This window comes from Lynx canadensis, chromosome D4, assembly GCF_007474595.2.
Source record: "Lynx canadensis isolate LIC74 chromosome D4, mLynCan4.pri.v2, whole genome shotgun sequence".
NCBI classification, from domain to species: domain Eukaryota; kingdom Metazoa; phylum Chordata; class Mammalia; order Carnivora; family Felidae; genus Lynx; species Lynx canadensis.
In genome coordinates this window covers 74,323,489-74,351,485 of record NC_044315.2, presented here as the reverse complement: position 1 = coordinate 74,351,485, position 27,997 = coordinate 74,323,489, and the positions used below count along the sequence as shown (strand labels likewise).

Below are 27,997 nucleotides of genomic sequence, written 5' to 3'. Positions count from 1 at the left end.
GAGGCAAAATTCTTCCTTGGCAGTCAATCTTAAAAGGAAGGCAATGAAAAGAAAATAAAGGAAGGCAATTAATTTCAGGAGGAAGGCAATTTCAATTGTGCTTCTTCACAGTCTTTCATTTATTTTTATTTTTTTTAATCTTTATTTTTGAGAGTGAGAGAAAGAGAAAGTGAGCAGGCAAGGGGCAGAGAGAGAAGGAGACACAGAATCTGAAGCAGGCTCCAGGATGTCAGCATAGAGCCTGACATAGGGCTTGAACTCATGATCCGCAGGATCATGACCTAAGCCAAAGTCAGACGCTTAACCAACTGAACCACTCAGGCGCCTCCTTTCATTGTCTCTCATTTTATGTGGAATCACCCATGATGTCTCGTCTTTCGTATCTGTTGACACATCTGTGACCCAAACAGAAGAATCCCCTGACTTCTGTATCTGCTGAGAAGCATATAAGTAAAACAATCACCATGTAAGTATGTTGAGATACGTAGTTTGAGAGATAGGGAGCAGAAGTGCCACTAACGTGGAGCATTTGATGCTGGAAGCAAGGCCAGTGGATGGACAGGAGACGAGGCCGGCCAGGCAGCAGGGCCAGCTGCACAGGCCTGAAACACACTGCGAGGAGTTGGCATTTACATCAGAAACGATGGGAGAGGCTGGGCAGGGAAGGGGTAGGGTCCGCTTGCATTTCAAAAGGATGTCCTGGCTGCTCAGCAGAGACTGATTTTAGAGGCTGCGAAGCTGTTGCAGTTAGTGGGCCCTGTAAGAGGTAATTAACACAGATAAAAATGTGATGCAGAGAGAAGGAGTCTGAAGACAGGGCTAATTAGGGCTTTGCTTTCTCATGACATTAGAAGACGCCCCTGGGGCAGAGAGTCCGCACCATTAACTTCTGTCCTCCCTCAAAGTGGGGCTGAATCGGGAGGGTCTTTCTAGCCCACATGGCCATCCCTGGCACCAGCTCAGGGTTCAAGAGTTCAGGGGCTCTCAGTTGTTCAAAGCCTGCAAGTCCCACATCCCCTCCTCAGACCCTCTCCTTGTCCGTCTTGTGAGGCCAAGACAGAGGGTTGGCCTTGTGCATCGGAACCCCCTAGCACTGCTGGTGAGAGAGGCACAGGTTTGGAAAGTCCGAGATTCAAATCCAAGTCCTGCCTCTTGTCCTCTTTGTGACCTTGCGTGAGACACGCCCCCACCTAGACTCTCTTTCCTCATCCATGCAATGGGAAGAATAAAATGTGTGACCATCCCTGTAATTTGGCTATTACCAATAGTATTAGCCACGTTTGTTGGCACCTGCTACACACCATCCCGAATGCTACATGCTTTGTGTACGTTGTCTCGTCAGCCCTCGTTTTGTCCCCAGAGCAGCTCCGTAAGACTAGGCATTAGTAGCCCCTTTCAACAGGTGACAGAGCTGAAGCCCGAGGGCTTAAGTAAATTGTCTACAGTCTCAGAGCCAGGAAGAGATAGAACTTTATTTGGGAATGGCTTTCTAGTGGGTATACCTTTCCCTGAAAAACTCTTGGGGGTGGGAGATCCTCACCCTAAGATATCTTTTCATGTTAGTGCCTTGCCATTCTCTAGTTTCCAGGTGCAGTTGGAAAATAGAGCCAAGGTTTGCCTTAACTGGGAGATCTCTGGGGCCTGTGGAAGAAAGCATGCAGGAGAGCGGGTCCCTGCACCAGATTGAGCTCTGCTTTTGGAAAAGTACTTTGGAAAGCCCCATTCGGTCCCATCCACAGCCCCTGGGGACAAGGGATCTCAGGCCTTCTATAGGCACAGATGTCATAGTGCTGCCCCCTGTAGGTGCTTGTAGGAACTACAACAGGGAGGGACGTAGCTGCATATGAAAAAGGATGCACTGCCCCCTGCCTCAAGGATTCCACTCATCTCCGATCTAGAGAATTAGACACACGTGTGCTTCAAGATGCATGAAAAAGTATGTTATCGCAGCTTTGTTTGCACTGGCAAAAAGTGAGAAACAACTGTGCAACAATAGAGGAGTGAGAATTCAGCGGTGGTGCATCTCTGCCAGGGAATGTGCTGTTGTGCAGAAAGAAATGAGCTTAAGGTCATTGAACTGGCGAGGAAAGATCCTCCAAACACATCTTTTTAGCTGGAAAAAAACCACGCTGACGAAAAGTTCAGCGTAAGTCAGTTTATGTAAACATCACTCAACAGTAGTCTTGTACGTGTACATCCGCATGTGTATGAAATGCACAGAACATTCGGGAGGAACGCACAGTGGTCATCATGGATGCTGGGATGAGACTTCCCGTCTAGATTCCCTATAATAATCCTGCCTAGCCCTTGCAGCCCTGACCTGTGTTCCAGGCATTAAACACTTCATGGGTACAAATTCATTATCTTCAGAACCACCCTGTGGTAGAATACCACTCTTCACAGAAGCTGGGGCACAGACTGGTGACCTGCCCAGGGTTGCCATTGGCAGGTGGCAGAGCCGGGAGGGGAGTCTCTGTAGCCTGGCTCTGGAGCTGTGGGTCCCAGCCACCCTTTTGCTGGTCTCATCAAATTCCACGTGTGCTGTGCCCGAGGTGTGTGTGCTCACGTGAGCGTGGAGAAGCACGATAAGGCTGCCTGAGCCCTGGTCTAGGACACTGATCTTTCCGCGGCCTCATTTGAACAGATTCCCTGGGGCTGCGTGGCATTTCGAAAGCTCAATAAATACCTTGTTGGAAGAGGTTATAAAGAAAACAGAGCATGCAGTGTGCCTCTAGGAATGTATTTTGCTGCTGAAGAGACAGGATGTATGAAGGTGATACAGCGTCTGTCGTGTACGTGGCAACGAAAACGTCGAAGTGCGCTGGGCGCTCTTGGAGGAGGAGAGTCGGTCGCGAGCCAGAGAGGTTTCCTGGAGGTGTGGGGAAACGGGCTGAATGTCAAAGGCAGGGCAGATAGGAAGAAGCGTGGATTAAAGGAAGATGAGGGAGGTTGTGAGAGGGAGGCTAGAGCTGTTGGTGTATTTGTGTCCATGTAGATGAGAACTCGAGAGAATTCTGGGGTTTCTGTTTAGGAGAAGGAGCTGGGAAACTCAGGAAGAAAACTCACATTTAGTACCTACTATGTGCCAGGTGCTATATACTATATGTAGACACTCTTCGTTATCTTTTTTTGAGGTTTTATTTATTTAAATAATCTCTACACCCGACATGGAGCTCAAACTCACGGCCAGAGATCAAGAGTCACATGCTCCTCTGACTGAGTCAGCCACGCACCCCTACATTATCTTAATAATGCTTACAATAGTTGCATTTTATTTTTTAAATAGTTTTTTTTAATTTTTTCTTTAATCTTTATTTTTGAGAGAGAGAGACAGCGTGTGAGCAGGGGAGGAGTAGAGAGAGAGGGAGACACAGAATCTGAAGCAGGCTCCAGGCTCCGAGCTGTCAGCACGGAGCCTGACGCGGGGCTTGAACTCACGAACAGTGAGATCATGACCTGAGCCGAAGTGGGACACTTAACCGACTGAGCCACCCAGGTGCCCCAGTAGTTGCATTTTAAATGCAGAAACAAGCAGCTCAGCCAGCTAAGTATCTTGATTTCACCTCAGGTCATGATCTTAGGGTTTGTGGGCTCAAGCCCCTCGTGGAGCCTGCTTGGGATCTCTCTCTTTGATCCCCTGCTTGGGATCTCAGTGCAGAGCCTGCGGGGTTCTCTCTTTCCCCCTCTTTCTCTGTCCCTCCCCCTCCATCTCAAAATAAATAAATAAACTTAAAAAAAATAATAAATGCAGGAACAGGCACAGAGAGGTGAGGTACTTTGCTGTGTCACACAGCAAGTCAACAGCAGAGTCGGGGTTGGTGCCCAGTGAGTCTGAACCCAAAGCCCCGGCTGACCAAGGTGGGGTCAGGAAGAGCAGGCACGCATCATCCTTTTCTCTCTTCCTGATGACGAACCTGAACCTGGGTCTTAGACCAGCTCCCCCTCCGGAGGTGGGGCATTTCTGTCCCTTAGAAGAGAAAACCTTGCCCCTCGAGGTCTGTGTCCTGAGATAAGCTGCATGACTCACTGTGATGTGCCCTTACTTGAGACTGTTCTAGAAGACTTCCTTTGTACATGCCCCTGAGGACAGTAGTCTGATTGTCCTGTGACCTTGTGGTCCAGTTGACACTTGCACTTTAGGGTGTGTTTTTGAACACAGGATCATACACACATCTGCCGTGTTAACACACAACCCTTGGTCCCCTCACACTGTGACCATCTCCAGTCTATTTCTCTGTTCTCTGCTGAGCGGAGAATCGCGTTGCTTGGTCTGTGATGTTGGGGCTTGATAGTCAGCTCTGAAGAGCTGAGTGAGGCAAATTTGCCTCCTGAGAGCATTAATCCAAGTAGCAAGTTATTAAGTTTGAAGACATACACATATAATTTACATTTCCAGAATCATAACACGCTGCCTCCACAGTCATCTGGTGATGGATAGTATCTGAGCCACGCCATCTGCTGGGTCAGATGGAGATTTCGCTATGATCTGACTCGCAAGCCCCAGGTCAAGTTTTACCAGCAAACGCGTGGTGACAAGTGTGGGAGGAGGGTGCTCTCATGACCCTGCTGCTTATGGTGGACTCTCCCTAGATCTCACTTTTTTTTTTTTCTTTTTAGCCACAGCTCCTTGAACTCTTCGGTGACAGGCACTGTGCTGTCGTGCTCCTCTACCTAAAGAGAGAGTGGCATTATGATCTTCATTTGATAGGAGAGAAACAGATGAACAGAGAGGTTCGGGAACTTGTGTGGGGTGACACAGCTAACGAGCAGTTGGTTCAGGAGACTGGCTGATTCTGGGGGTCGCCACGCAGGAGAGGGACGTGGCTGACAGTCCCCAACTGGCACAGGCAGAGCATGCGGGTTGCTTTAAGTCAGGTGTCACACAGGACTTACCACCGGCGGGCAGCACCTGCCAGATCAGACACACACAGCCACCGTCTCACTGGAGACCGTCTCCCCAGCCCTCAGGTCCCTTGGGAGGTCCCCTGCTGCCGATGACAGTGCTGAGGTGCAGTGTGCATCCTGCCACACCAGATGCTCCATCTGTCCTTCTGGTGTTTTCTTAAACCCTCGTGGTCCCTTCCAACTGGTAGGGAGCCTCAGAGCCCCCAGGCTCAAGATCTGGTTCAAGGACCTGGGAGCAACCTCAGCCAGCGCAGTCATGAGTACTCACTCCTTAAACGGGGCGTGCTGAGGGCAGGGCTCTGTCCCTGCATCTCTCTGCGGCCATGACTCATGACCGTCACGTGGGTGAATACAACCTTTTCTTCTAGAATGTAGCCACTAACCAGAAGACATTAAAGTTTAATACTGGGGCAGGACCTCAGCAATTAGTGAGTTCAGCCTGCTCGCGGCCGGTTGGCAAAACCGAGGCTCAGTGAGAGGAGACATGGCCCCCGACCACCCAGGACCAGCCAGCAAGCCAGTGGTGCAACGGGGACACGCCTGGGTCTCTGTTTCACAGCAGGAGCTCTTTCTAATTTCCTCTGCCCCCTAAGCTGCTTGCTGTGGAGGTTCACTGTGGCCAGAGAACCTGCTAGTTCCTTCGTGAGACGAATGGCCTGGTGCACCTGAGGTGGTGGTGGCAGCGCGTGTGGGGAGCAGGTGCACAGCTTAGCCGGGGAGCACTCATCAGCCAGCTTTCTTTAGGAATTCACTTCTCGGTTCAAAGCCACTCTATTTAAAAAAAAAACTTTTTTTTGACATTTATGTATGTTTGAGAGACAGACAGAGTGAGAGTGGAGGGGGAGGGGCAGAGAGAGAGGGAGACACAGAATCCCAAGCAGGCTCCAGTCTCCCAGCTGTCAGCACAGAGCCCGACGTGGGGCTCGAACCCACGAACCGCGAGATCATGACCTGAACCGAAGCTGGGTGCCCAGCTGACTGAGCCACCCAGACGCTCCTTCAAAGCCACTCTTAAAAACAAGCAAGTGGTTGGTTGTAAAAATGGAGACAAAGAGGCCTTAAGAAGACAGAAACCAGCTTCTCAGACCATCCTCCACCCTCTTGCCTTCCCCGCGTGACGCATTCAGGTTTTAGCTAAAAAGGGCAGTGGGTGGAGCTGTTCGTGCAGCTTCCAATGGTCATTGCACCCAGACCATATTCCGAGAGCCTGTTCAGATGTCACGAGTGCTGTTTCAGGAATCTTGTTTTTGTTCGGTTTTACCAGAAAAAAATAAAGAAGGCAGCAGTGGAGGATGGTACTCTTGTTCTCCAGGACCCACTGGAAGCCCACATTTTCCCAAAAGGCCAACATCAGAGGTTCTGGGATGGTCGGAGCTTGAGTGGCCATCAGATCTTCTGGCCCCACAGTCTTGTGATGGGGAAACTGAGGTTCATAGGGGAGGGGGCTTGCCCAGGGCTGGCCTCCTGGAACTTGGCTGTGTTTTTTGTATTTGTGCCCTCTCTGTCCCTTCCCATGTTGGGATCCCAGGGTCCCCTTTTGTAAACCACTGGAGGCAGGCAGCGCAGGAGACTCGGTGACCGCCCCCCAGGCCCTCCCCGGTGCCAGCTCTCTGTGGCATTCTCATCAAAGGCATTAACCTCCTCTCCGTTCTCAAGGTTGCTGCTTGCCTATTTATAGAACTGACCAAGAGAATTCCACTCTTGCCAGAGGTACAGAACACATATCGTGCTCCTCGCCTCCCCCCTTCTCGTGTAAGTCCCTGGACAAAGCTTTTCTGCACCTGGTTTCCCTTCTCGATGCAGACACTCCGGGAAGAGAGGCGAGCGGGAGCTCTGCCCCTTGCAGAGCTCCTACTGTGTGCAAAGGCTCCAGACCTCATGCACATGGTCTCATTGAATCCCCACGGACCCTGAGAAGTGGGTATTGTTCTTTCATGGCGCTGCTTGGAAAGAGGAGGCGCCGGCCCAAGGACTCATGACTAACAAGTGAGAGACAAATGGCTTCAGTGCAGTTCTGCATCAGTCCGCAGTTTCTGTTCCTTTCCCTTGCATTTCTGATTCTGGCCCAGTCGTCTACATCAGACGAGTGAGGTGGCTGCAGGACAGTGCCTGTGCATATTACGGTTTCTTCTGGGCCCACATATGCACTTTCTCACCCCGTCAGGTCAACCAGGCTTTTCTGAGGGCCTGCTGAGCGAAGCAGGCTGCAAGAGCCATGAGGATGTGCCCACTTGTTCTCTCTGGGCCTGGCACACGGTAGGCCCTCAGTCAACGCTTGTGGAGCGAATGGTGGGGCTCACAAGTGAATGGTAGGCCCGGCCTCACAGTGTGTCAGGGGAGGGAGCAGAGAAGAGGCAGGCCAGTTGGACTGGCCCCCAGCCAGCAGCACCCTGGTGGAGGAGGGAGCCCTGGGCAGGGGAGAGGGGTCAGGAAGGCAAGGTGGCCTCAGAGGCTCCTGCTGAGGCAGCTCCTGCCCTGTGACCCTCCCCCTGCCACTGCTCCCCAGAAGCCTGCTTGCTCGCCAGCCTCTCCATCCTGCCCCCTAGAATTTAACACAGGTTTTATCCTCCCAGCTGTTCTGTCAGGGGAGTCCCGGGGAATGCTAAAAGAGCACGAAATCTCTCCCTGCTCATCTTCTCAGAAATCTTTTTTAAAAGCAGCCTTTTGGACAGTTGCCATCCTCTCATTATGCCTCCACCAGGGACTGGCATTTAGCTGTGGAGTTGAGGGACCTGGAACCTCCCGGCGTAACCTTCCTCCTCCAGCAGAGGCTGTCCCGCCAGGGCTCCCTGCTGTGCTGGAACGCTCTTTTCTTGGCCCCCTTTGTCCAGAGTATTGGGGAGTCTGCAGAATGCAGTACGGGGCCCATCCGGGCAAGCTTGGGGGGGGTCAGAAAGCGAAGCACTCCGCTCCCCCTTTTTGGACTTTCTATCAAAAGCAACGTATCCTCATTCTGGAACTTGCAGGGAATATTGAGAAACGGGAAGGACAGAATAATAACCGCCCATAATCCTGCCGCCTAGAGAGACACACAATTGGCATTTTGGCACCATTACTCCTGTGTGATTTTTATCTTAACGTAACTGAGGTCATACGGTAAGATACGATTTGTGTCCTCTCGGCCCCACCTCGCAGTACAACAGATCACATATCCACAGCATTACAAACTCTCTGTGATACTTTTAGAATGTGGTTCTAATGCCAGCATGGGCTCCGTATGTGCAGGTTACTGTCAGTTTGCTCACACAGCCCCCCGGTTGCAGGGTTTGCTGTTAATCCGGGTGCTAAGTGACTGTCCCTGCATGAACGGCTTCATCTCAGCTCCAGGTGCACTGTGGGAAAGGAGGACGGCCAGTCTCAGCTTCCACCCTGGGCACAGAGTCCGGGCTCACCTCTCCATGTGGTGGTTCCATCCCCAGATCAGAAAATGTGGAATAAAGGTGGTATCCACGCTCAAAACTAGTTGCTGTGGAAAAGGAGGCCCTCGCTAGCTATGTGGACAGGTGGTTTCCCTCTGTTTCTTCATCTGAGTAATGGGCCTCTCTCCCAAGAAGATTGGATTCCATGAGGATTTCAGGAGATAAAAGCATGTGGGGCACAGAACAGGGTGTTTTGCACAGACAGGCTCTTTATAAATGTTTAGCTCTCATTATCCATAGTTTTATCTCTTGACTGTCTTGTCGGGGTCATTAAGACCACCGCCCGGGTTCCGTGAGGGCTCACGCGTTCAGCGTATAGTTGTGCTTGTGGCTAAGATTTATTACAGCAAAAGGATACACAGCAAAATGAACACAGGGAGCAGGTGCAGGGGGCAAAGCCTGTAGGAAACCAGGCACAAGCTTCTGAGTCTCCCTTCGCTGAAGGATGAGCACGGAATGAGCTGTGAAATGTTGTCTCCCCAGATGCTCATAGAGACTCAGTGTCAGGGTTTTTATTGGGGTCTGGTCACATAGGTCCCCTCTGCCTGGACCCACATTCCAGAACCCCCCTCTCTCCCCATAGTTTGCAAGTAGCCCAGGTATGGTGAGCCAGCCTTATCCATTAGGGAATAGGAGGAACACTCAGAATCCAGGTTCCCAGATGCCAGCCAAGCAGGGCTTCCTAAGGATGCAGTGTTTAGCCTGCTGTGTTAACTCTTCTGCACAGCTGTGCTGAGAGATCGTATTTCTTACGTTTGGACCACTTCAAGGCAGGGGTGGGACAGATGTCTCCAGAGGACAAAAACCGAGAGCTAGAGAAAAAAAAAAAAGGGTCTCGGGGGTTGGCCTCCTCCTCCATGCATGGGGTCCTGAGAGAAGTAAGTTCTGGGTGTGGGAAGGGTGGGCCCTCACTGACCCCCTTCCTGCTGACTCACATCTCTCTCTCTCTCTCTCTCTCTAGGCTCTGAAGGGCTCCAAGAAGCTGGTGCTGTCTGTGTACTCAGCGGGGCGCATCCCCGGGGGCTATGTCACCAACCACATCTACACCTGGGTGGACCCCCAGGGCCGCAGCATCTCCCCGCCCTCAGGCCTGCCCCAGACCCACGGCAGCACCCTGAGGCAGTGCGAGGGTGACTCGAGGAGCACCCTGAACCTCCTGCAAGGCGGGGATGAGAAAAAGGTGAGCTGCCCGGTGATGGCCCCGGCAAGCCGGCTGGGCATGGAGGGCCGGTGGGGGAGGCTGGCCCCCTCGAAACCCCGTTCTCCTGACCAGACCCAGAACAGGGAAGCTTCTCGGAGGCTGGACACAGGAGCTTGGTTCTCTCGAGTCTCTGTCCTGCTCTCAAGCCCCCTGAAGGGTTTCATCGTGTTTTCTTCTCTTTTTGACCTGTGCAGTGTATATTCTGATGCAGGCTAAGATCCTGCAACCAAGGAGCCCAAAGACTGTGACTTAAATGGGATCCTTTATTTCTCCCTGACGCAGAACAGAGGGGACAGTCTGGCCGGGTGCCGCAGCTCTGCTCCACGTCTTATTCCGGGACCCAGATTCCCTCCATCGTCACCCTCTGAGGGCTTGGCCCTTCTGATGGTTGCAGCTGCCCCACCCTAGCCCCTGGAGCGGAAACGGGAGGAGAGGCAGCTCAGACAGTTTCAGTTAGACACAGTTTAACTTCTCAGTGGTCCAGACCCAGGCGCATGGGCACAGGCAGCTGCCAGGACTCTAGGCTCCGCAGGATGCCTTTTGCAGCTGTGGGTCTTGGGTTGTAAAGAACAGAAGCTGGTGCTGGTCACCTTGTACAGAGCGAGTATTTACTGGAAGGATGTGGGCAGGGACTCAGGGTGTAGCCTCCCGGAGGGAAGGGATTCCCACTAGGTCAGTGCTCTGCCTCCTTCCCCTGCAGATGAGTAGCCCAGGGAGGGAGCGCCCAATTGGCTGCTGGGGAGGGCGGGGCACTTTGACAGGACCACCAAGACTATGGCAGGTGGTGGCAGGATGGTTGCCCAGAAGAAGGGGAGCAGGGGCATCAACAGAAGCCCCTTTCCAAAGCCCTCCTTCTCTCACATCTTAACTGTTTAAAAAAAAAAAAAAAAAAAGACGGAGAGATGATTCCTCTAAGTTCTTAAACTTTGTTCTGGATGCTATTTGCGTTGCACCCCATGGTTGCTCCTGAGACCAAGAATGTAACTCCTGCAGGCAGCTCGCCCCATGTTTTAGGACCTCGACCCTGACAGCCCGGAGGCCACGTGCCTTGGGTCTCCAGGCCAAGCAAGGCTTCCATCTGGAGACTCTTTTTCTCAGCTCTGCTTTTCTGACCATAAGAGCACAGCGTTCACTTAGCAGGTTTTGTGTTCTTTGTGCAAACGTCAGTATGCAGGCTGTGGCAGAGGGGGCCGCAACTTCTGTGCTGGGTGATGAGTGGCAGGGGGGCCAGATGGTAGGTGCCTCCTCCAGAGCCATCTGGCCTTCTGCGTGGTGGCCAGCACGGGTGGGCACGGGTGGGCTCGGACCCCTCCCCACCAGGGGATCCGTGTTGCTCAGCAGCAGTCTTGAGAAAGCAAGGCTGCCTGTGGCCTTGAGTCATTTTCACGGCCGGCTTTCCAGGGTTGGCCAGAGAACTTGCTTTATCTTCCCCTTGAGCCCTTTCCCTGCGTGGGGCCTGGCGCCGATGGGTGCTGGGTTCTGTGCTTATAGCATCCTGGTGAATCCTCACGGCTGCCCTGCCCTGCAGGGTGGCTGTCCTTATCCACATTTCAAAGCTGAGGAATCCAAGAGAGACTCAGAGGGTACTGTGGCAACTAGAACCCATTCCACGGGTCGCCCCATACTTAGTGAGCACCTGCGGTGTGCTTGATGCTGTTATGGGAGGGAGGAGTAGAGAGAGGGACAAGAGAGGTGAGACCCTGCTCTGGGGAAGCTTCCAGTGAGTTTGGAGTTCATGGGAAGAGTGAGACAATGATCCAGAAAGGAGCATAAGTGAACAAGATCATTACGATGGTGAAGAATGATGGAAGAGAGTAAAATCAGGAGAGAGGAGTAGAGAGTGAAGGAGAGGGAGGCACTGCTTCAGATGTGGTGGTCAGGGAGTGCCTCTCTGAGGAGATGATTCTGAGCTGAGACCTGTGGGGGGAAGAAAGAGCTGCCATGTACTCTGGGAGGTGAAAATCCCAGGTAGCAAGGACAGCGTGTGCAAAGGCCCTGAGGTGGAAACCAGCCCACGTCCTCAAGGCTTAGCAAGAAGGGTGCTTAGCAAGAGGGCCCTGTCACTGGAATTGAGCAGGTAGGAGGGCTGGGAGGAGATGAGGTACCCCCTAGGAGTCTTAGAATAACTTACATAGGAATGTGGAAGGCAGAGACTTAGAGAATTGTGCTCCAGGGGTCCAGAGGCCTCAGGAGGCAGGAAATACCCTGGACCACAGCAGAGTGGCCTTCACAGACCCTGCGGCTCCAGATAAGCTTCCATCCTCCCTTCTGTTCTTCTTCTTGCCGATGTAGCATGGAAATCCCCATTTCCTGTTGAGAGGGATGCGGGGAAATCTCTCTGCGGCCCGCACTTCTGTTCCCTGTGCCTGGAGTTTGGCGGGCTCTGACTTTCTTCTCTCCGCTGTCCTCGTCTCTACTCCAAATCACCGTGACCAGACTCCTAGACTTCCCATGCCAAACTTCAAAACTCCTCACCCCCAGCCCCAGGGGACACACGCCTTCCAGGGAAACAAGTTTCCAGTGCAGTAGTGATGTGAAAAATCCCACATGTTGCAAAATTACTTGTGAAAGCCACCTAAGCTGCCCTCCAAAGCTGGCTGTGGCGTTGCAGCCTTTCCAAGTAACGCTGTGCTCCACGCTGAAGCGCGAGAGCCGAGCTCTCGGGAGAGGCTGAGGGAAGGAACAGAAGAAAATATGTAACTCTCTGGGAATCAGACCCATCTGCTCTCACGTTACTGTCGTGTCCTCAGAGGTGAATGGGGGCAGGGGGCAGGGGGCGGACAGCATTGCTATTGTTCTAGGCTCCCGTTCTGGAATACCCTAGCCTCCACAGCTCTAATAAACCGGAACACATTTGTTGTGGGGGGTTAAATGGGTTAGCGTGAGTGTGACAGGGAGGGTGAGACACTGGAGCCAGGCCGCCTGGATTCAAATCCCGACTCCACAGCTTGCCAGCTGTGTGACCTTGGGCAAGTTACGTAAGCGCTCTGAGCTATTGTTTCCATTGGAAACAATGGTAGGGGCAGGGGGTACTCTCCCCACCACTGTGTAAACTCCGTGGCAGTAAGGACCTTGGTTCCACGCCCTGGCACACTCGTAGGGCCTGGATCAGTGCCTGGCACAGTGTAGGTGCTCGGTGTTTATTATATGAATGAGTGAATTAAAACGAAAACGCCTTGCCAGCCGCCGGGTGCATGGTAGACTGAAGGTCAGTAATGTTTGCTGCGTTTGAATCCTGTGGGATCAGACCTTGGCGCGCCTGTTCTCTGCAAAGTTACAGGGGAGGGTGTGGCCACCTGCTTCCCAAGTTGCTATTTTTGTTTCGATCTGAAGAACTGCCTCTGGCGTGTGCCCTTGGGGGCTGGTGCCCAACCCATCAGTCTCCAGGAAGAAAAGCCTCGTTCTTTGTCTCTGTCACCTCTCCTTCACCCACAGGGGAGGTGACACTCATCCGAGCTCAGCAGCCCTCCAGGCCTTACACTTTGGAGTTCTTTCCCGGTTAGCTGAACCCCACTTGAAAACTGAAAAATGGTTTAGGGGCAGGGCGTAAAGCCACAGTTCTCCAAAGTGTTGCTGGAGCACATGGTAATCATATTTCTAATGTTTTGCAGAACTACCGTACCGTTATCCACAGTGGCTGTACCAGTTTACGTTTCTGCCAGCAGTACATGAGGGTTCCAGTTTCTCCACATCCTTACCCACACTTGTTATTTTCTGTTTTTTGGGTTTTTTTGTGTTTTGTTTTGTTTTTGGTAGGAGCCATCCTAATGGGTGTGAGGTAGTAGGAGTTTTTTTCCTGAGCAGTCTTCTTCATGGTGGACCTTTGTGCCTCAGCAGAGCAATGACGTGCCCAACATCACACAGCTGGGAGTGGTTGGTGTTCAGGGGCAGGGCCAGATTTGTCTCTTTCCGAGCCCTCTGTCCTAATGTTGCCCTGTGCCATGTCCCCAGTGTGAGCAGCCCAGAGGAGGCAAGCTGAGGTGCCTCAGTGGCACATTGCCCAAGGTCTCATGGGATATGCTCTGTAAAAGGGATAGGGAGAGTGCTGTGGTGTGCAGAGGAGGGAGATCCTGCCAGCCAGAGATTTGGGAAGGCTTCCTGGAGGAGGTAACGTTTGAAGTTTGGCTACATAGCAGTGGAAGGAACAGTGGTCCAGGCAGAGGGAAGGGTGTGACAGTGGGAAGGAGGGCAGAGAGAAAAAGATGGGTCTTGGGACCCCCTCCCCACCACTGGTGTCCTGTGTGAGTTACGCTTGGGGAACAGCAGGGCTGGGATGACAGACTAGGATAGCCTGTGCACCCTAGGGGACATTTTTCTGCAGGCAGCAGGGGAGGGATGGTCAAAGTGATCCCATGTGTGCTAGGACCTTTATGAGATGGCGAAGGAAAGGGGGTGCTAAGCTCATCTTCAAAGTAGGGGGTGGGACTGGTCGAAGTAAAAAGAAAACATAAGGAGCCCCTGGAGCCAAAAGTGATGTTTCCAGTTTTAGTCAAGATGAACTTCCAAGGGGGAAAATAAACCTTGGGGGAAGGTTCCGGTGCTCCGATGGCCTTCTCTGTGTGTGGATGTTCACAGGGGGATCGTTTATGAGTTGGACGCAGGGGATGAGCTCATTCCTTCAAACGGCTTGAAGCGGAGGATGGTTTGAGAGTGCTCACGGGGCTGGGATGTGGCAGGAGAGAGGAAGCGGGAGCGGGGTGGATTACCAGCCGTCTCTGGGGCACAGGGGATGAGCACAGTGTTCCCAGGTCCTGCTCTGAGGCAGGTGTCCCCCCACCTACCTGCCCTTGAGTCTGAGCTTCAGGGCACAACGAACTGTTCTTGGGTTCTCAGTTTGAAGGGGCAGTCGCTCCGGGAGGGCACATGCGGGAACACCCCACGGAAACAGGAGCAGGGCTTTCAGAGGGAGTCTCTTTCTCCTGCTTCTGCTGTTTCCACAGGCCACACGTATGTTCTGTCACCACCTTTTCTTGGACAAGGGTTATCAGTTGGGTGATGGACATCAGAACCAGCGCGAGGGAACCCCAACATCCCAGCGGTTTTCCTCCGCACTGGCATTTTCCGATTTCGATGAGGTTTCGTAGAATCATCTGCCTCTTTTACAGAGAGAGAACACAAGAAGGCGAGGGGCAGAGAGAGAGACAGAATCCCAAGCAGGCACTGCACTCTCAGCACAGAGCCCGATGAGGGGTTTGAACTCATGAACTGCAAGATCATGATCTGAGCAGAGATCAAGAGTCAGACGCTTGGGGAGCCTGGGTGGCTCAGTCAGTGTCCGACCTCGGCTCAGGTCATGATCTCACGGCTTGTGAGTTCATGCCCCGCATCGGGCTCTGTGCTGACAGCTCCGAGTCTGGAGCCTGCTTCGGATTCTGTGTCTCCCTCTCTCTCTGCCCCTCTCTGCTCATGTTCTCTCTCTCTGTCTCTCAAAAATAAATAAAGTTAGGGGCGCCTGGGTGGCGCAGTCGGTTAAGCGTCCGACTTCAGCCAGGTCACGATCTCACGGTCCGTGAGTTCGAGCCCCGCGTCAGGCTCTGGGCTGATGGCTCGGAGCCTGGAGCCTGTTTCCGATTCTGTGTCTCCCTCTCTCTCTGCCCCTCCCCCGTTCATGCTCTGTCTCTCTCTGTCCCAAAAATAAAATAAAAACGTTGAAAAAAAAATTTTTAAGAAAAAAAAAAAATAAATAAATAAATAAAGTTAAAAAAAAAGAAAGGAGTTGGATGCTTAACCAGCTGAGCCACCCAGGTGCCCCAAATCATTTGACTCTTACGCTAAATCTGTCTTTGCAGCTGGTACCAATATTCCCATTTTCCAGATGGAAGAATGGAGGTGCAGAAAGGCTGAAATGCGTTGCTGCAGGTCACACAGCCTGCGAGGGGTGGGGCCGCATTGTCCTCAGATCCTGAGTCCTGTCCTGGCGGGCACCTCCTGGTGCCTGACGGGGAAGAGTTCCCCTGCCTCCGCTGCTGTCCTCTGCTGTCCTCTGCTGTCCTCAGGCTCCACCTCTTCAGGGCTGGCCTGCACACGGCCTCAGCCGAGGCCCCCTCCGGCTTCTCCCCGCACCAGCAGCCTTGGTCAGCACCTGGGATTCATTCAGGGGAATGACGGGGGCAGAAGCAGCCAATGGTAAGGTTCAAGTGTCACCCTCCCGGGTCGTTTGCCCCTGAGCAAATGGGCAAGTCCCGTTCCACTGTGGTGCCTTCTTCATCCCTCGGCCGCCACGCCGTGCCGAGCCATCAGACCAGGTAGCAGCTCTCCAGACTCACTTCAGCAGCCACAGAGACAGGACGCAATCTGCCCCTTGACTCAGGCCGGGACCTAACCTGGTGCAGGGTGAGCAGGGCCTTTGGGCCTGGGGTTGAGGCCTGGTTTCTGAACTTCCTGATTGTGTGACCTTAGACAAGTCACTTCACCTTGGGTTGGTCACCGAAGCCTCCCTGTCCACAAGATTGGGGACAGTCCCGGCAGGCACGAGGGACTGTTCAGGGATCAGTAATCGTGTGCGTAAGCGTAGAGCACAGCAGTGCCTGAAGCGTGGTCATTAATTCCAGTAACCACCATCGTTTATCGAATGCCAGCGAGACGCAGGCGACCTCTCATATCTCTTCATCCTGAAACGTTTATTGAATACCTACAGTGGGCCAAAAACCGTTTTGAGTATTGGGAATACAGCAGTCGGCAGCCAAGGACGACCTCCTTCCAAAGCTTATTATGTTCGCGCGTGTGTGTGTTAAAATAAGTGATGTGTAGTGTATAGTAAATGGGATAAGCAAGAAAAGGGCATGGGGGACGCTGATGAGTGGGGTGATTCTAGAGAGGGGCAGGGAAGGCCTCACTGAGGAGATGACGTAAGATCTGAAGTCCATGAAGGAGTGGTTGTCTGGGCTGAATGTCCAGGCTATGGGATGCCTCAGGTGTAGGGCTCGGTGGCTCCAGGTGTGGTTTGCTGGTGAGTCTGTCCTTCTTCTGGCTGGCTTTTGTCTCAGGCTCGTTGCTTCACAGCTGCAGAATGGCAGCTGCTGCTCCTGCCATCACATCCTCTCACGGCTGCGTCCAAAGCAGAGTGGAAGCGGGGCGGGCGGGCAGAAGGCCCTTCTCTTCCTGTGCCAATGCCTCTCTCTTCTCTGGGGGAAGAATTGCTCCCAGCATCCACCAGCAGACGTCCTTCATCGTGTCCATTGGCCAGAAGTGGCCCAGACTACCCATGTCCCTGAAAGAGAGGAACTAGGTTGGCCTGGACTGACTTCATCTCTCGGCGCTGCTCTGTTCCTTTCTGGGTAGGGCCGGGGTTCAAGGGCAAGGAGGGGAGCAGTGCCTGCTCCAGGTAGGTTGTACAAGTCTCAATTTACTGATGGGGAAACTGAAAATCACAGAAGAATTGGGCCTTGCCCCACGGTTTCCCAGGAGTAAAGGGCAAAATCAGGATTTGAATTCAGGCCTGTGGAAGGCAGCGTAGCCTGCTGGTTAAATGCCTGGGCGGGCCAGCTGCCGACCGTGTGGCCTTGGCCACATCATTTTACCTCTCCAGCCTCAGTTTCCTCATCAGGAAAATGGGGGAAACCACAGAGGAAGAGAGAGGATTAAATGGGATAATGCATCCAGTGCCTGGATTTAGGAAATACACCATACCCTAAGTGACCAATTAATTTCATGAGTTATTATTCATCTCGTTAGTGGGAATGGATGCACGCTTTTCACCGTGCTGGGCTGCTTCTCACAGCTCAGTGTCCTTTCCCATGAGTGATTTTTTTCCCCCTCTCAAATGCTGGTTGAATTCTAGCAAGTGATTGAGGCAGATTACCCTGTGGTTGATAGGACTGTTATTACAGTTCTGTGATAAAGACTCTGTTTTATTCCCACGTGAAGAAGGATTTATGGGGAGGTGGCAGAGAGGCAAGGAGGTTTGTTTTCATCCTCAGCGTGCAGAGGGGGCAGCCGCAGACAACGGTTGCTGTCTGGGTGTCACGGGGCTCCTCTTGACTCTCTCCTCCCAGAATCTTCAGGTCTCGGAGCTGGAGAGCCCGGGTGGGGGAGGGGAGCGACGGACTGCAGGCCACCGCATGAGCTGGGCTGGAGCCTTGGTGTAGAGACCCCAGGCCCTGCAGTCAGAGCACAGAGGAAGGGGTCCACTCTGCGGGCAGGGTAGGGGGTCCGGATGAGAGCTGCACACTCTGTGCCCAGCCAGTCTCACTGGCCTCCCCCAGGTCTGAGCACCCTGCCTCTCCCACTCCACTGCTGTCTCAAGGTGCACACCCTCTCCTGAAGGATCTCCAGGAAGTGGCCCCCTCTGCGGGCCAGTAGTCTTCCTAAAACCGGAATGAGTCTGAGCCCATCTCTCTCCTGGTCTAAAGGCCAGGCTTCTCGGCCTGGATCATGGTCCCCCACTGGCTACTGCTGTCCCTTTCCTTCCTTCCCTGCAATGCTTCAGCCAAGCAACCCTGCGGGACTCCTGGGGGGCCCGGCTCTGTCCAGATTCTGAGCTTTAGACACATTCCTGCCTCCTGCCCTCAGAATACGTCCCCTTTCCCAGCATGACCCTCTAAGGCCTTTGGGGCTCAGGGGTCATATTTCTGAGACACTCTGCCTGAGGTCAGGCTTCCCAGAATGGACTCTGAGACCGAGATATCCCTGATGAGGTTCCTAGATCTGTGTGCCTGTGGTACACAGAATGATGACCCAAGACGCCCACTGCCTCTTCCTTGGAGCCTAGGAAGACGTCACCTTTCATGTCCATCACATGCAGATGTGATGAAGTTAAGGCTCTCGTGACAGGGTAGACTCTCCTGTGTTCTCTGGGTGGGCACAGTGCAGTCACGAGGACCCTCAGAACAAGGAGGCAGGAGAGTCAGAGTCCGAGAAAAGGTGGCGTCCTGCCGGGAGCAGACAGAGGTGGGAAGGTTCTACCCTGCTGGCTTTGAAGATGGAGGAAGGGGCCATGAGCCCAAGAAGGCAGGTGGTCTCTGGAGGCTGGAGAAGGCAAGGAAATGGGTTCTCCCTAAGAACCTCTAGAAGGAATGCAGTCCCGTCGACTCACTTTAGACTTCTAACCTCCAGAGCTTCTAGGATAATGAATCTGTGCTGTTCCAGGCCACTAAGTGTGTGGTCGTTTATCACAGCAGCAGTCCCCTGCCCTGGGCTCGACTGATGCTGGCGACGGTGCTGGGCTGACGCCTCGGCTGGTCCCGCGGGAGCACTGGGGCTGCGCTGGCTTTGTCGCGAAGGGAGGCTGGGCTCTGACTCTTTCGCCTGCCCCCTTCTCCCGGTCCCCGCACGGAAGCTGCTCCAGGGGGAGGCCGTTCCTGGCGGGGGCTCAGCTGTGAGCCACCAGCAGCCAGCACTCCCAGCACCTGTGGACGGGGACCCGGTGAGCTCGTCCTGTGGTCCTGCGCCCATGGCGAGGCCTGGCTCAGACTTGGGGCTGGGTGAGCCAGTGCACACCGGGGAGCCCGTCCCAGCCTCGGCTGCAGCCCACCCGTCACCTCTGGGAGGGCGCCTCTGCGTTCCTCCCTGGGCACGGCTGTGCCAGCTAGCCCCACAGCTTGCCGGACGGAGCGGACCACTGTGGAGGTAAGAACAACAGCCAGGGTTGCCTGACTGCCTCCGCGGTGCCAGGCACGAGTCTGAATGCTCCAGGTTTGCGGACCCACGCATCCCCGGCAAGAATCCAAGTGGCGCGGGTGCGGCTGCTGGAGGCAGTTTTGTAGATGAGAGAGCTGAGGCTCAGAGAGGTGAAGTCACTTGTGTGGAGTGACAAACACCTAGCAAGCGTCACTGCCGGGATGAGGCTTGAGCGGTCCGGAGCCTGCCCCCGTACCCAGCACACTGTCACCTCCCAGACGCACAGTCCTGCATGTGAGAGCAGACGGAGCGGGCCGTGAACCCACGTCACCGGAGAGCTCTCCCAGCCCTGGAGCGGTCCTGGGGCAGGAGGGGGCAGATCACAAGGGCTGGGTTGTTATTCCCAAGCCCGTCCTCAGAGCCTGCTGTTTCTGGAACATCCATCTCTCTGACGTTTCTGGGTGACTGTTCCCAGGTGCCCCCTGAGAGCTCCGAGGGCCTCACAGATGCTGTCCTTTCTAATGAGGTCTTCCTGCCTGAGGAGGAAACCGGGAGCCACTGTGGCCCGAGGGGGGCCGGGGCCACCCCCCAGAGTGTGCAGTCCTAGAGCCAAACTCCGTAGAAGCGTTCCGTCTGGGGGGCTGTCTCCTGACAACTGTCTGCCAGCCTGTAGGAGTCCGCTGTGGCTGTGTGCCCCTGTCTGGTTTTGTCGTGTGCAAAATGGAGCCAACAGCGGCTGCCGCTTACCAAGCATTCACTCCAGGCCAGAAACTAGCTTACATTTGTCTCTTAATTTGATCCTTTCCATAGTAACTTTATAAGGCTATTTTCACCCTCCTTTGATGGGTGAGGAGGCTGAGGACACACAGAGAGATTAAGTAACTTGCCCAGGGTCACACAGCAGCTCCAGCCTCATCGGGCAGTTTGGACTTGAGTCTGTCCTCTTCGCCACCTCCACCCAGGGTGGTTGAAGAATTAAGTGAGATAATATACGTGAAAGGTTTCAGATGACTGGCACAAAGCCCTTGGTAATTCTTAGGTGAATAACTTTTCAAAAATTGAAAGCTGGTTGGATGGCTTCCCTAACTCCATGACATTTGCCCTTCCCTGATGCCAACAGGTGCCCACGCTGTTCTGTGGGCAGTCACCCTGTGTTCTTTTCGGGTCCCTTACGTGTTCCTGGGTCTTAACTCGTTGAGGGGTATTTTCTGTTCTTTTGGGGTAGTTCCAGCTATTCTGGTGCCTCTTCCCTTTTCTATAAATTCCTCTCTCATGCTCAAGGCACATTTAACCTGAATCGGCCCCCAGCCTCCCCTGCTTGTCCTCCTAGCCCCCTAGCTATCCCCCTGCACGCCCTGCCTTGGCCACAGTGACTCACTTCCACCCTCCTATCCTAAGCAAAGCGTGCTCCCCTGCTTCTCACCTGTAACCCTGGAAAGCCCCTCTCGCCCCTGCCCAGCCCCTGCTTGGTTGACTCCTGCTCACCCTCCAGTCTCATCAAGAAGATGTCACCTCCAGGAAGCCCCCTGACCACCACCCTCGCCCCCAAGTCAGGACCTTGCACCTTCTCTGCATACTCGTGGCCCCATGAGCCGCCCCATCACGCCTGCTCACGCTGTTCTGTGAAGGTCTGTTTACTGGTCTGTGTGCCCCTCTGGTGAGACCTTCAGGAGCAGGACTATGTCTGGGTTGTCCCTTGGTCCCCTGGCCCAGCATGAGCTATGCCTGCCCTCAGCCGGTGCTCCCTGTGTTTGTAGAAGGAAGGGCAGCTGAGGTGATAATGTTGTGACCTGCTGGTGTGGGTGGCAGTGCAGGAGACCCCTGAGGAGGCAGGAGACCCTTGGGAGGGCAGGAGACCCCTGGGGAGGCAGGAGACCCGTGGTTGGTGGGAGACTTCCAGGGAGGAGGCAGCGGGTCCTTGGGTGGCAGAGTGGACTTAGCCTTGAACCTAAGGAAGATGGGAGGTGAGGGAGCCTGGGGCCAGAGCAGGCTCTCCCTGGCTGAAGGCGGTGCTGAGGGGCAGCCGGGGGCGTGCGTGGCCCCCACTGTGTGAAGCGCACATGAAAACCTGAAATGTAGAGGTTCTCTAGGATGTTAGCATCAGGGGTCACCTCCTTCAACGCCTTCCTTTCACTGCACTTACAACTGTGACCCCGGGAGGGAGAGGGACTTCCCCAAGGTCACTCAGCAAGTTGGAGGCAGAACTGGGGCAGGGGATCTGGAATGTTCCTGGCCTGAATCGGTGTGCCCTTCAGGGTATGTCAGGGCCTCCGTAGCCTGCGCTGCCCCCCCCCCCCCCGCCTCCCCCTAGAAGTTCCTGTCACCTCCAGGCCCTCCCATGCTATCTTCTGTCCCTCCCACAGGTGAACCTGGTGCTGGGGGACGGCCGGTCCCTGGGCCTCACCATCCGAGGGGGAGCCGAGTATGGCCTGGGCATTTATGTCACCGGCGTGGACCCGGGCTCAGAAGCAGAAAGCAGCGGACTCAAGGTGAGCGACCCGACTCCCAGAGGAGGGGGTGGGCACCAGGGCCGCATGCGTGGGGTGAGGGCGAAGGAGCCACATGTGGAGCTCCGTGCGGCTGATTTCGGTCAGACCTCCAGCGAGGCCGTGGGCACCCCACCTTGAGGACTGGTCCCGGCCAGGAGTCCCCCTGGCTGCATGCCTCCAGTTGGCAGCTCAGAGCAAAGCAACAGGGCCCACCCCCCAGCCTCCCGAGCTGGTTTCCTAGCTGTCCTCGGAGCAGTGCAGCCTCCCACGCGGTGGCGGGCAGCGGGCCAGCCGAGCTCTTCGTGGCTGCTGCTTTGCAAACACTGTCAATGGCTGCGGTGGCCCCGACTTCAGGTTCGTTCTGGAGCATTGACAGGGAAGAGAGGAGAAAGCGGGAGCTGGGTTAGGGTTGCACCGAGCAGCTCCCGGTTGGCGTTCCATCAGGGCAACCAGCAATTATTGAAATCATACCGTTCGTTCTCATTTTAAAGAATGCTAACTGTGTGCCCGGTGCTGCTCATTGGCTTCACACGCTTCTCATTGAACCCTCAGGCTGCCCCTTGGGGTAGGTGGCTCTTACCCACATTTTCCAGTCAGGGAGGTGGACATGGAGAGAAGGTGAAACAGACTTCCCAAGGTCACGCAGCTGACAGGTTGCAGAGCAGGACTGAGCCCAGGCCGTCTTTGTTCCACAGCCCGTGCTCCCAGCTATTGCACTATACCACCTTGCTGCCAGAACTTGCTCGGAGCACTGGGGGGCTGTGACACTGAGTGAGGCAGAGGCGAGGACCCTGGGCCCGGAAGACAGGTGGCCTAATGAACAGGCTAAGTCCTGATGCCGGCCGGGGAAGCCAAGGCAGCAGCGACGGGAGCAGTAGCCGTGGTCATGGGTGGCATTTGAGCCAGCCTTGCAGAATGCGACAGGTTGGAGGTAGAGGGGCTAGGGAAGGAGGAGGCGTCACTGAGACCATGGGCAACTAGATGGCTGGGGAACGAAGCACAAGATGAGATGGTGTCTTTCTAGCAAAGGGCCTTGAATGCCCCACTAACTTGTGGGAACCCGATTCTCTATGCAGACGCGAAGAAAAGGTCAGGAAGGGTCATGGCAGATCAGAGTGGCGGTCAGCAGAGATACCCCGCCCCCAACCCCGCCCCGTGCCGTGTAGTGGTGGGAGGACTGGAGTGGGCGAGAGGAGGCATCTGTCAGCTTCTTTTAGGACATAGGATTTAATCGGAAGAGCTCTGGGCTTGGAGCCTGGAAGATTGGGTTCGCATCCCAACATCGCTGTTTTTGCTCTAATAGTTGTGTGACCTTGGACAGTTCCTCCGTGTGTCTGTGCTTCCCTGCCTTTTCCCAGATAAGCATAATAGAGAACACCACTGTCTGAGGGTCGTTGAAAAGATGAGAAGAGAAAGCTGATAACAATGGTAATAATAACGTCAGTAAGTGTCTCTGTTGTGGGCTGAATGCTTGTGTCCCCACATTCATATGTGAGTCCCTGACCCCCAACATGATGGGGTTAGGAGGTGGGGCCTCGGAGAGGTGACAAGGTCATGAATAGGAGCAGTATCCTTATAAAATGGACCCCACAAATGAGGACACAAGAAGTGGGCTATCTGCAAGCCGGAAGAGGGTCCCCAGCAGAACCCGACCACGCTGGCACCTGGCCCCAGACTTTGGGCTCCCAGAAATACATGTCCACCGTTTGTAAGTCACCCAGTCTACGGCGCTTTGTTTTAGCAGCTGGGACAGCCTGACACAGCCTACTGTTTCTCTGGCTCTTTATGCCGTGGATCCGTGTACCCACTGCACCCCTGTGGAAACGTGTTCCTCAGTTAGCCCATTTTACAGGCACAGCAGCTGAGACTCAGAGCGTCACACAGCCAGTGGGAGGCAAAGCTGGGACTCCCATGCGATAGTTGGGGTTCTGGTTCTGGAACCGTGCTCATAACCAGGCCAGTCGGGCGGGTGATAGAGGCCCCACAAGTGCTGGCTGGGTCTCGTTGATTCTGCAAGGCCCTGGGTCTGAGCCCGTGCTGTGTTCTCAGGGAAAAATGGCACCTTGATGGGATCTCCAAGAGGAAACAATCTCACAGTAGTCTGTGCGCACGTTTTGTTTAAGAAGTTTGTTATTTTGGAATAATTTTAGATTTACTGAGAAGTTATAAAGGGATTTCCCATCCTTCGTTCATCCAGCTTCCCCTAACGTCAGCGTCTCCTGTAACCACGGTACGTTTGTCAAGGCTCAGAAGCTGACATGGGTATAGTACGTTTCCACAAACCACACACTTTATTTGGAGTCACCAGTTTTTCCACTAATGTGGTTCACTCAAGCGTTATGCATTGCATTTGGCTTGTATGCAGTTTTAATTCCATTTATTCCTCCCCCCCGCCCAACCACCACCAAATTTCAAAAAAGATTAATGGCAGTTTCTAAGCACGGAATACAGTTTTTGTTTTTGTTTTTTTTAAATGAGTGAGGAAATTGGGGAGAAGAAAAATGAGGGCTGAGAGAAAGGGATGAAGACAGAGCAAGGGTCTTTTCTAGAATACTTGCTAGAGGCAAGACGCAGATTTGGTTAGAGCTTCCTGGCAGCCAATGCAAAGAGAGAAGCAGGTCAGTGACGTCTGTGAGATGAAAACAGACCAACTGTGCTTTAGAAGCCTGGCTGTCCCTCTTCCTGGGGCCTGAGCGCAGTTTCCCTCTGGTCTCTCTTGGAGAGAATGCTGTGTGATGATGTAAGCGGTGTCCTCAGTGACAGGAAATATATGAGCAGATTCCACCCTTGGTGGCGGATGCATTCTGATGACATCCATGTTAAAAGAAAGCGGAGAGAGTGTGAAAGATGATGTGTTAGGGTCCAGCCTGAGAGCACTGAGCACATTTTCTCTCTCTGTCTCTGTGTCTCTGTCTCTGCATCTGTCTCTCTCATTACTGACAGATGGTCGCTTTTATTATCATGTCGTCTACTTACTGAGGAGTCACCGTGTCAGGAACTGTGCCAGATGCTTCACGGTGTTACGTGATTTTTATGACAATGTGTGAGGAGGGAATATTCTCATCCCTATTTTGCAGGTGGCAGATCCGGGAACAGTGTTAAGCAACGTGCCCAAGGCCACCCAGCTAAGAGGGGCTAGGTTTGCACCCCCAGCGGCACACGCTACCTTCTTAACCGCTACTCTCCACCGCCTCCTGGTGGTGATAGGTGTCATCGTCTCCAGCTTACAGCTGAAGAGGTGAAGGCTCACGGAGTTTAGGGTCCAATTCATTCTAATGTCAGAGCTGGGATTTGAACCCAGGCCTGACAGAGCCTTGTGCAGGGGGGGACAGGAGCCCTAGGACCTGCCGCTGACCAGCTGTGTGAGGGTAGGGGTGTCCTTCCGCTCTCTGGGCCTGTCTCCGTGCTTGGACAGTGAGGAGTTGAATAGTCAGGCTAGATGATTTGGGAGGCTTTCTCCTAGATTCGCACCTTTTTTTCCGGCCTGAGACTGCCCAGACACCAGGAACCACAGCCACAGAGAGATGCCAAAACAGGTAGCCCACTGGCAGATCCCCCTTTTATGTGGAAGGAAGGGGAGAAGGAAGGCAGGGAGGGGACATTACATAGAGGTAGTGGCTGTCCATTCTGCTTCTCCTTCCCTTCCTTCCATTTAATCCGCAAATATCTACCGAGGACTCCTGTGTGCCAGACACTGGGCTCGCCCTGGGGCTTCTGAGCTGAGCAAGACAGAGTCTGTGACCTCCAGGAGCTTTCTTTCTAGTGGGAAGATGGGGCCAGGTGGGGAGGCGGAATTACCCAATTGTTTGTTTAATCAAACAATCAGGGTAAACAGCAAGATGGCAAAGCCCATGGAACCGTGTGGGTGTATGACAGGGGAGACCAGCTCTCATCTTGGATATCTTTGAGGGCTTCCTGGAGAAAGAAACATTTCTGTTGAACTTCAAAACCAGAGGAGAAAATCAGTGATGTGAAGGAGGAAATGAGAATTTCCGGCAGAAAGAACAGCAAATGCTGAGTCCCTGAAGTGGAATGAAGTGTTCCCTGATGCCCGGGAAGGCCGGTGTGGCTGAACGCAGAAAGCCAGGCGGAGGAGGAGGTGCCAGATGATGCTGACAGAGTGAACAGAGCCAGCTCACACAGGGTGTGTAATTCACCCAAGACTGTGCAGCCATGAAAAGGTGATGCCCCAGATCTGCAGTTAGCAGTACGGAAGGATGTCCAAGGTCTGTTATTAAGTGGAGAACACAGGCTGCAAAGCCACTTATCTGACAGGAGCTCATGCAGGCAGCAGATGCAGGTGGAAATATGCGCAGAGAAACAGCCACACGGACCTGTACCGAAACATCGGTGTGGTGATCCGAAAGTGGCGACATCACCGATGACTTTTGCCGTTCTTTACATCCCGCGTGGGGTCTGCATGAAGCGAATATTGCTCTTCTCATCATGAAAGCAGCAACAGTTAAAGCCATTTCCGTCTTGAAGCAAGGCAGCAGAAAGACATTCCGTAGAAGTTTTCCAGTCGCTTCACTTTGCTTCTCGGTGGCAGGCAGGCAAAGGCTTTATTTGCTCATAAAATGCCTGCCTTTGGTAGAGGCCTTTCCTTTCTCGGTCCCCGCTGCAGTAAGGCATTTTATATTCCCTGCCACTGTTTCACGCTCCCCTCCAAGTTCCCTCGAATGTGCTAACACCTGCCTACACTCGCTCGGGCATCCAGGACTGATTAATTCCATTTATTGCCAATGCACCGTCAGTAGAATCAGGCATATTGAAATGGAATAAAGGGGCTTGGCTTTGTGGGTGGTGGAGCCAAGAACAGGCCTTTATTTGTCAACAGGGCTCCTTGCTGCTGTGCAGAGCTTTCCTGGGGCAGAAATGCTGCCTTCCGCCTGGCTTCCAGCCGCTCGCTTAGCTTCTGAGGGCCATGAGAGTCCAGGGGAGGGCAAGTCAACTGCTAGGAGGAGAGGGTCTTAGGAGGAGGTCAGGCACTTCCCAGCACTTACCCTGGGGGTGGCCGGGTGGAGCGTGGAACTTTCCCACCCTCTCCATAGGGGCTGACTCCCCCTTCTGCATGTACCTTTAGGTCTCTTATTCCTTTGCACCTGCCCTGCCAGCTTCTAGCTCCCACCACAGAATGGGCCCTAAAACCTTGTTTGTTCCTTTGAGGACAGCCAGATCAACTGGCATTTAAAAATAATAATGGTGGTAGTTGCTAGTTATTAACCAGTTATTATGAATCAGGCACTGTGCTAAATAAACACTCTTGATACGTTCCTACGTAATCCTTCCCATGGTCCCACGGCGGGCATTAATAGTGCCATTTAATAGATGAGCAAGTGAGGCTCAGAGAGGTGCAGTCACTTGCTCCGGATCACACAGGGATCTGGGGCCCCTGGCCACATGCTTTGCTGTCACCTCCCTTGTACCCTAACTTGACCACATGTCAGAAGAATGCATGAGGTGCCTGAATGGCTCAGTGGGTTAAGCGTCCAGCTCTTTTTTTTTTTTTAAATGTTTGTTTATTTTTGAGAGAGAGAGTCACAGAGCACAAGTGGGGGAGGGGCAGAGAGAGAGGGAGACACAGAATCCGAAGCAGGCTCCAGGCTCTGAGCTGTCAGCACAGAGCCTGATGTGGGCCTCAAACCCATGGATCATGAGATCACGACCTGAGCCGGAGTTGGATGCCCAGCGGACTGAGCCACCCCGGTGCCCCAAGGGTCCAGCTCTTGATTTTTGGCTCAGGTCACGATCTCAGGGTCATGAGATCACGCCCTGCGTCAGGCCCCACGCTGAGCATGGAGTCTGCTTAAGATTCTGTCTCTCTCTCTCTTTCTCTCTCCCTCTCTCTCTCTGCCCCTCCCCCACTCATGCCCGTGGGCTCGCTCTCTCGCTCTCTAAAAAAAAAAAAAAGAATGCAGAGAGGGGAAACGAAGGACATTTCTTCTTAGAAGTCACCACGCTTCTCAAGCCCACTGTGGCTGTCCTCCTCCTGCCTGGCCGCAGCCTTCACCGCTGAGGTCATGTCAGGGAGGCCCCTTTCGCTCCCGCTGGTAGGAGTAGGTTGCCATCCTGGCTGGGGTTCGTCAGAGCAGGATCTCTGTTCCCAAGAATGTCCCACTTTTTGGGTCATCACTCTGCTGCTTGCGGTTGTGGGACAGACTGTATCTGGTGCAGCGTCGGTGGCTCGGTGGCTGGGGATGGCCAGCTGCTTTGCGGATCTGTCCTGTGTGCTCGTGTGGGAGTCCACACCGCGTCGGCCTCACTGGTGGAGCCAGCTGGGGGCAGGGGGCCGACCCTCCTCAGCTGGGCTTTCCCAGTGTCTGCTCTCCCGACTCTCCTCTAGACTGAGCCAGGCACCCCCCCTTGGCCGACCACCCACCGGCGGCAGGTGACCTCCATACACGGGTCATCTCTGAGCAGCACTC

General features: G+C 53.9%; 1 protein-coding gene across 4 annotated transcripts in view; it reads left to right on the top strand.

Moving 5' to 3' along the window:
• The window catches only part of WHRN (whirlin), a 94,456-nt gene that overhangs the window by 15,788 nt on the left and 50,671 nt on the right, over positions 1 to 27,997 (top strand). For all 4 annotated transcript variants that reach the window (XM_030293343.1, XM_030293342.1, XM_030293341.1 and 1 more), the window contains exons 2-3: positions 9,286 to 9,504; positions 21,447 to 21,572. In XM_030293343.1, the coding sequence (XP_030149203.1) occupies positions 9,286 to 9,504; positions 21,447 to 21,572 (345 nt within the window). The remainder of the gene's footprint in view (positions 1 to 9,285; positions 9,505 to 21,446; positions 21,573 to 27,997) is intronic.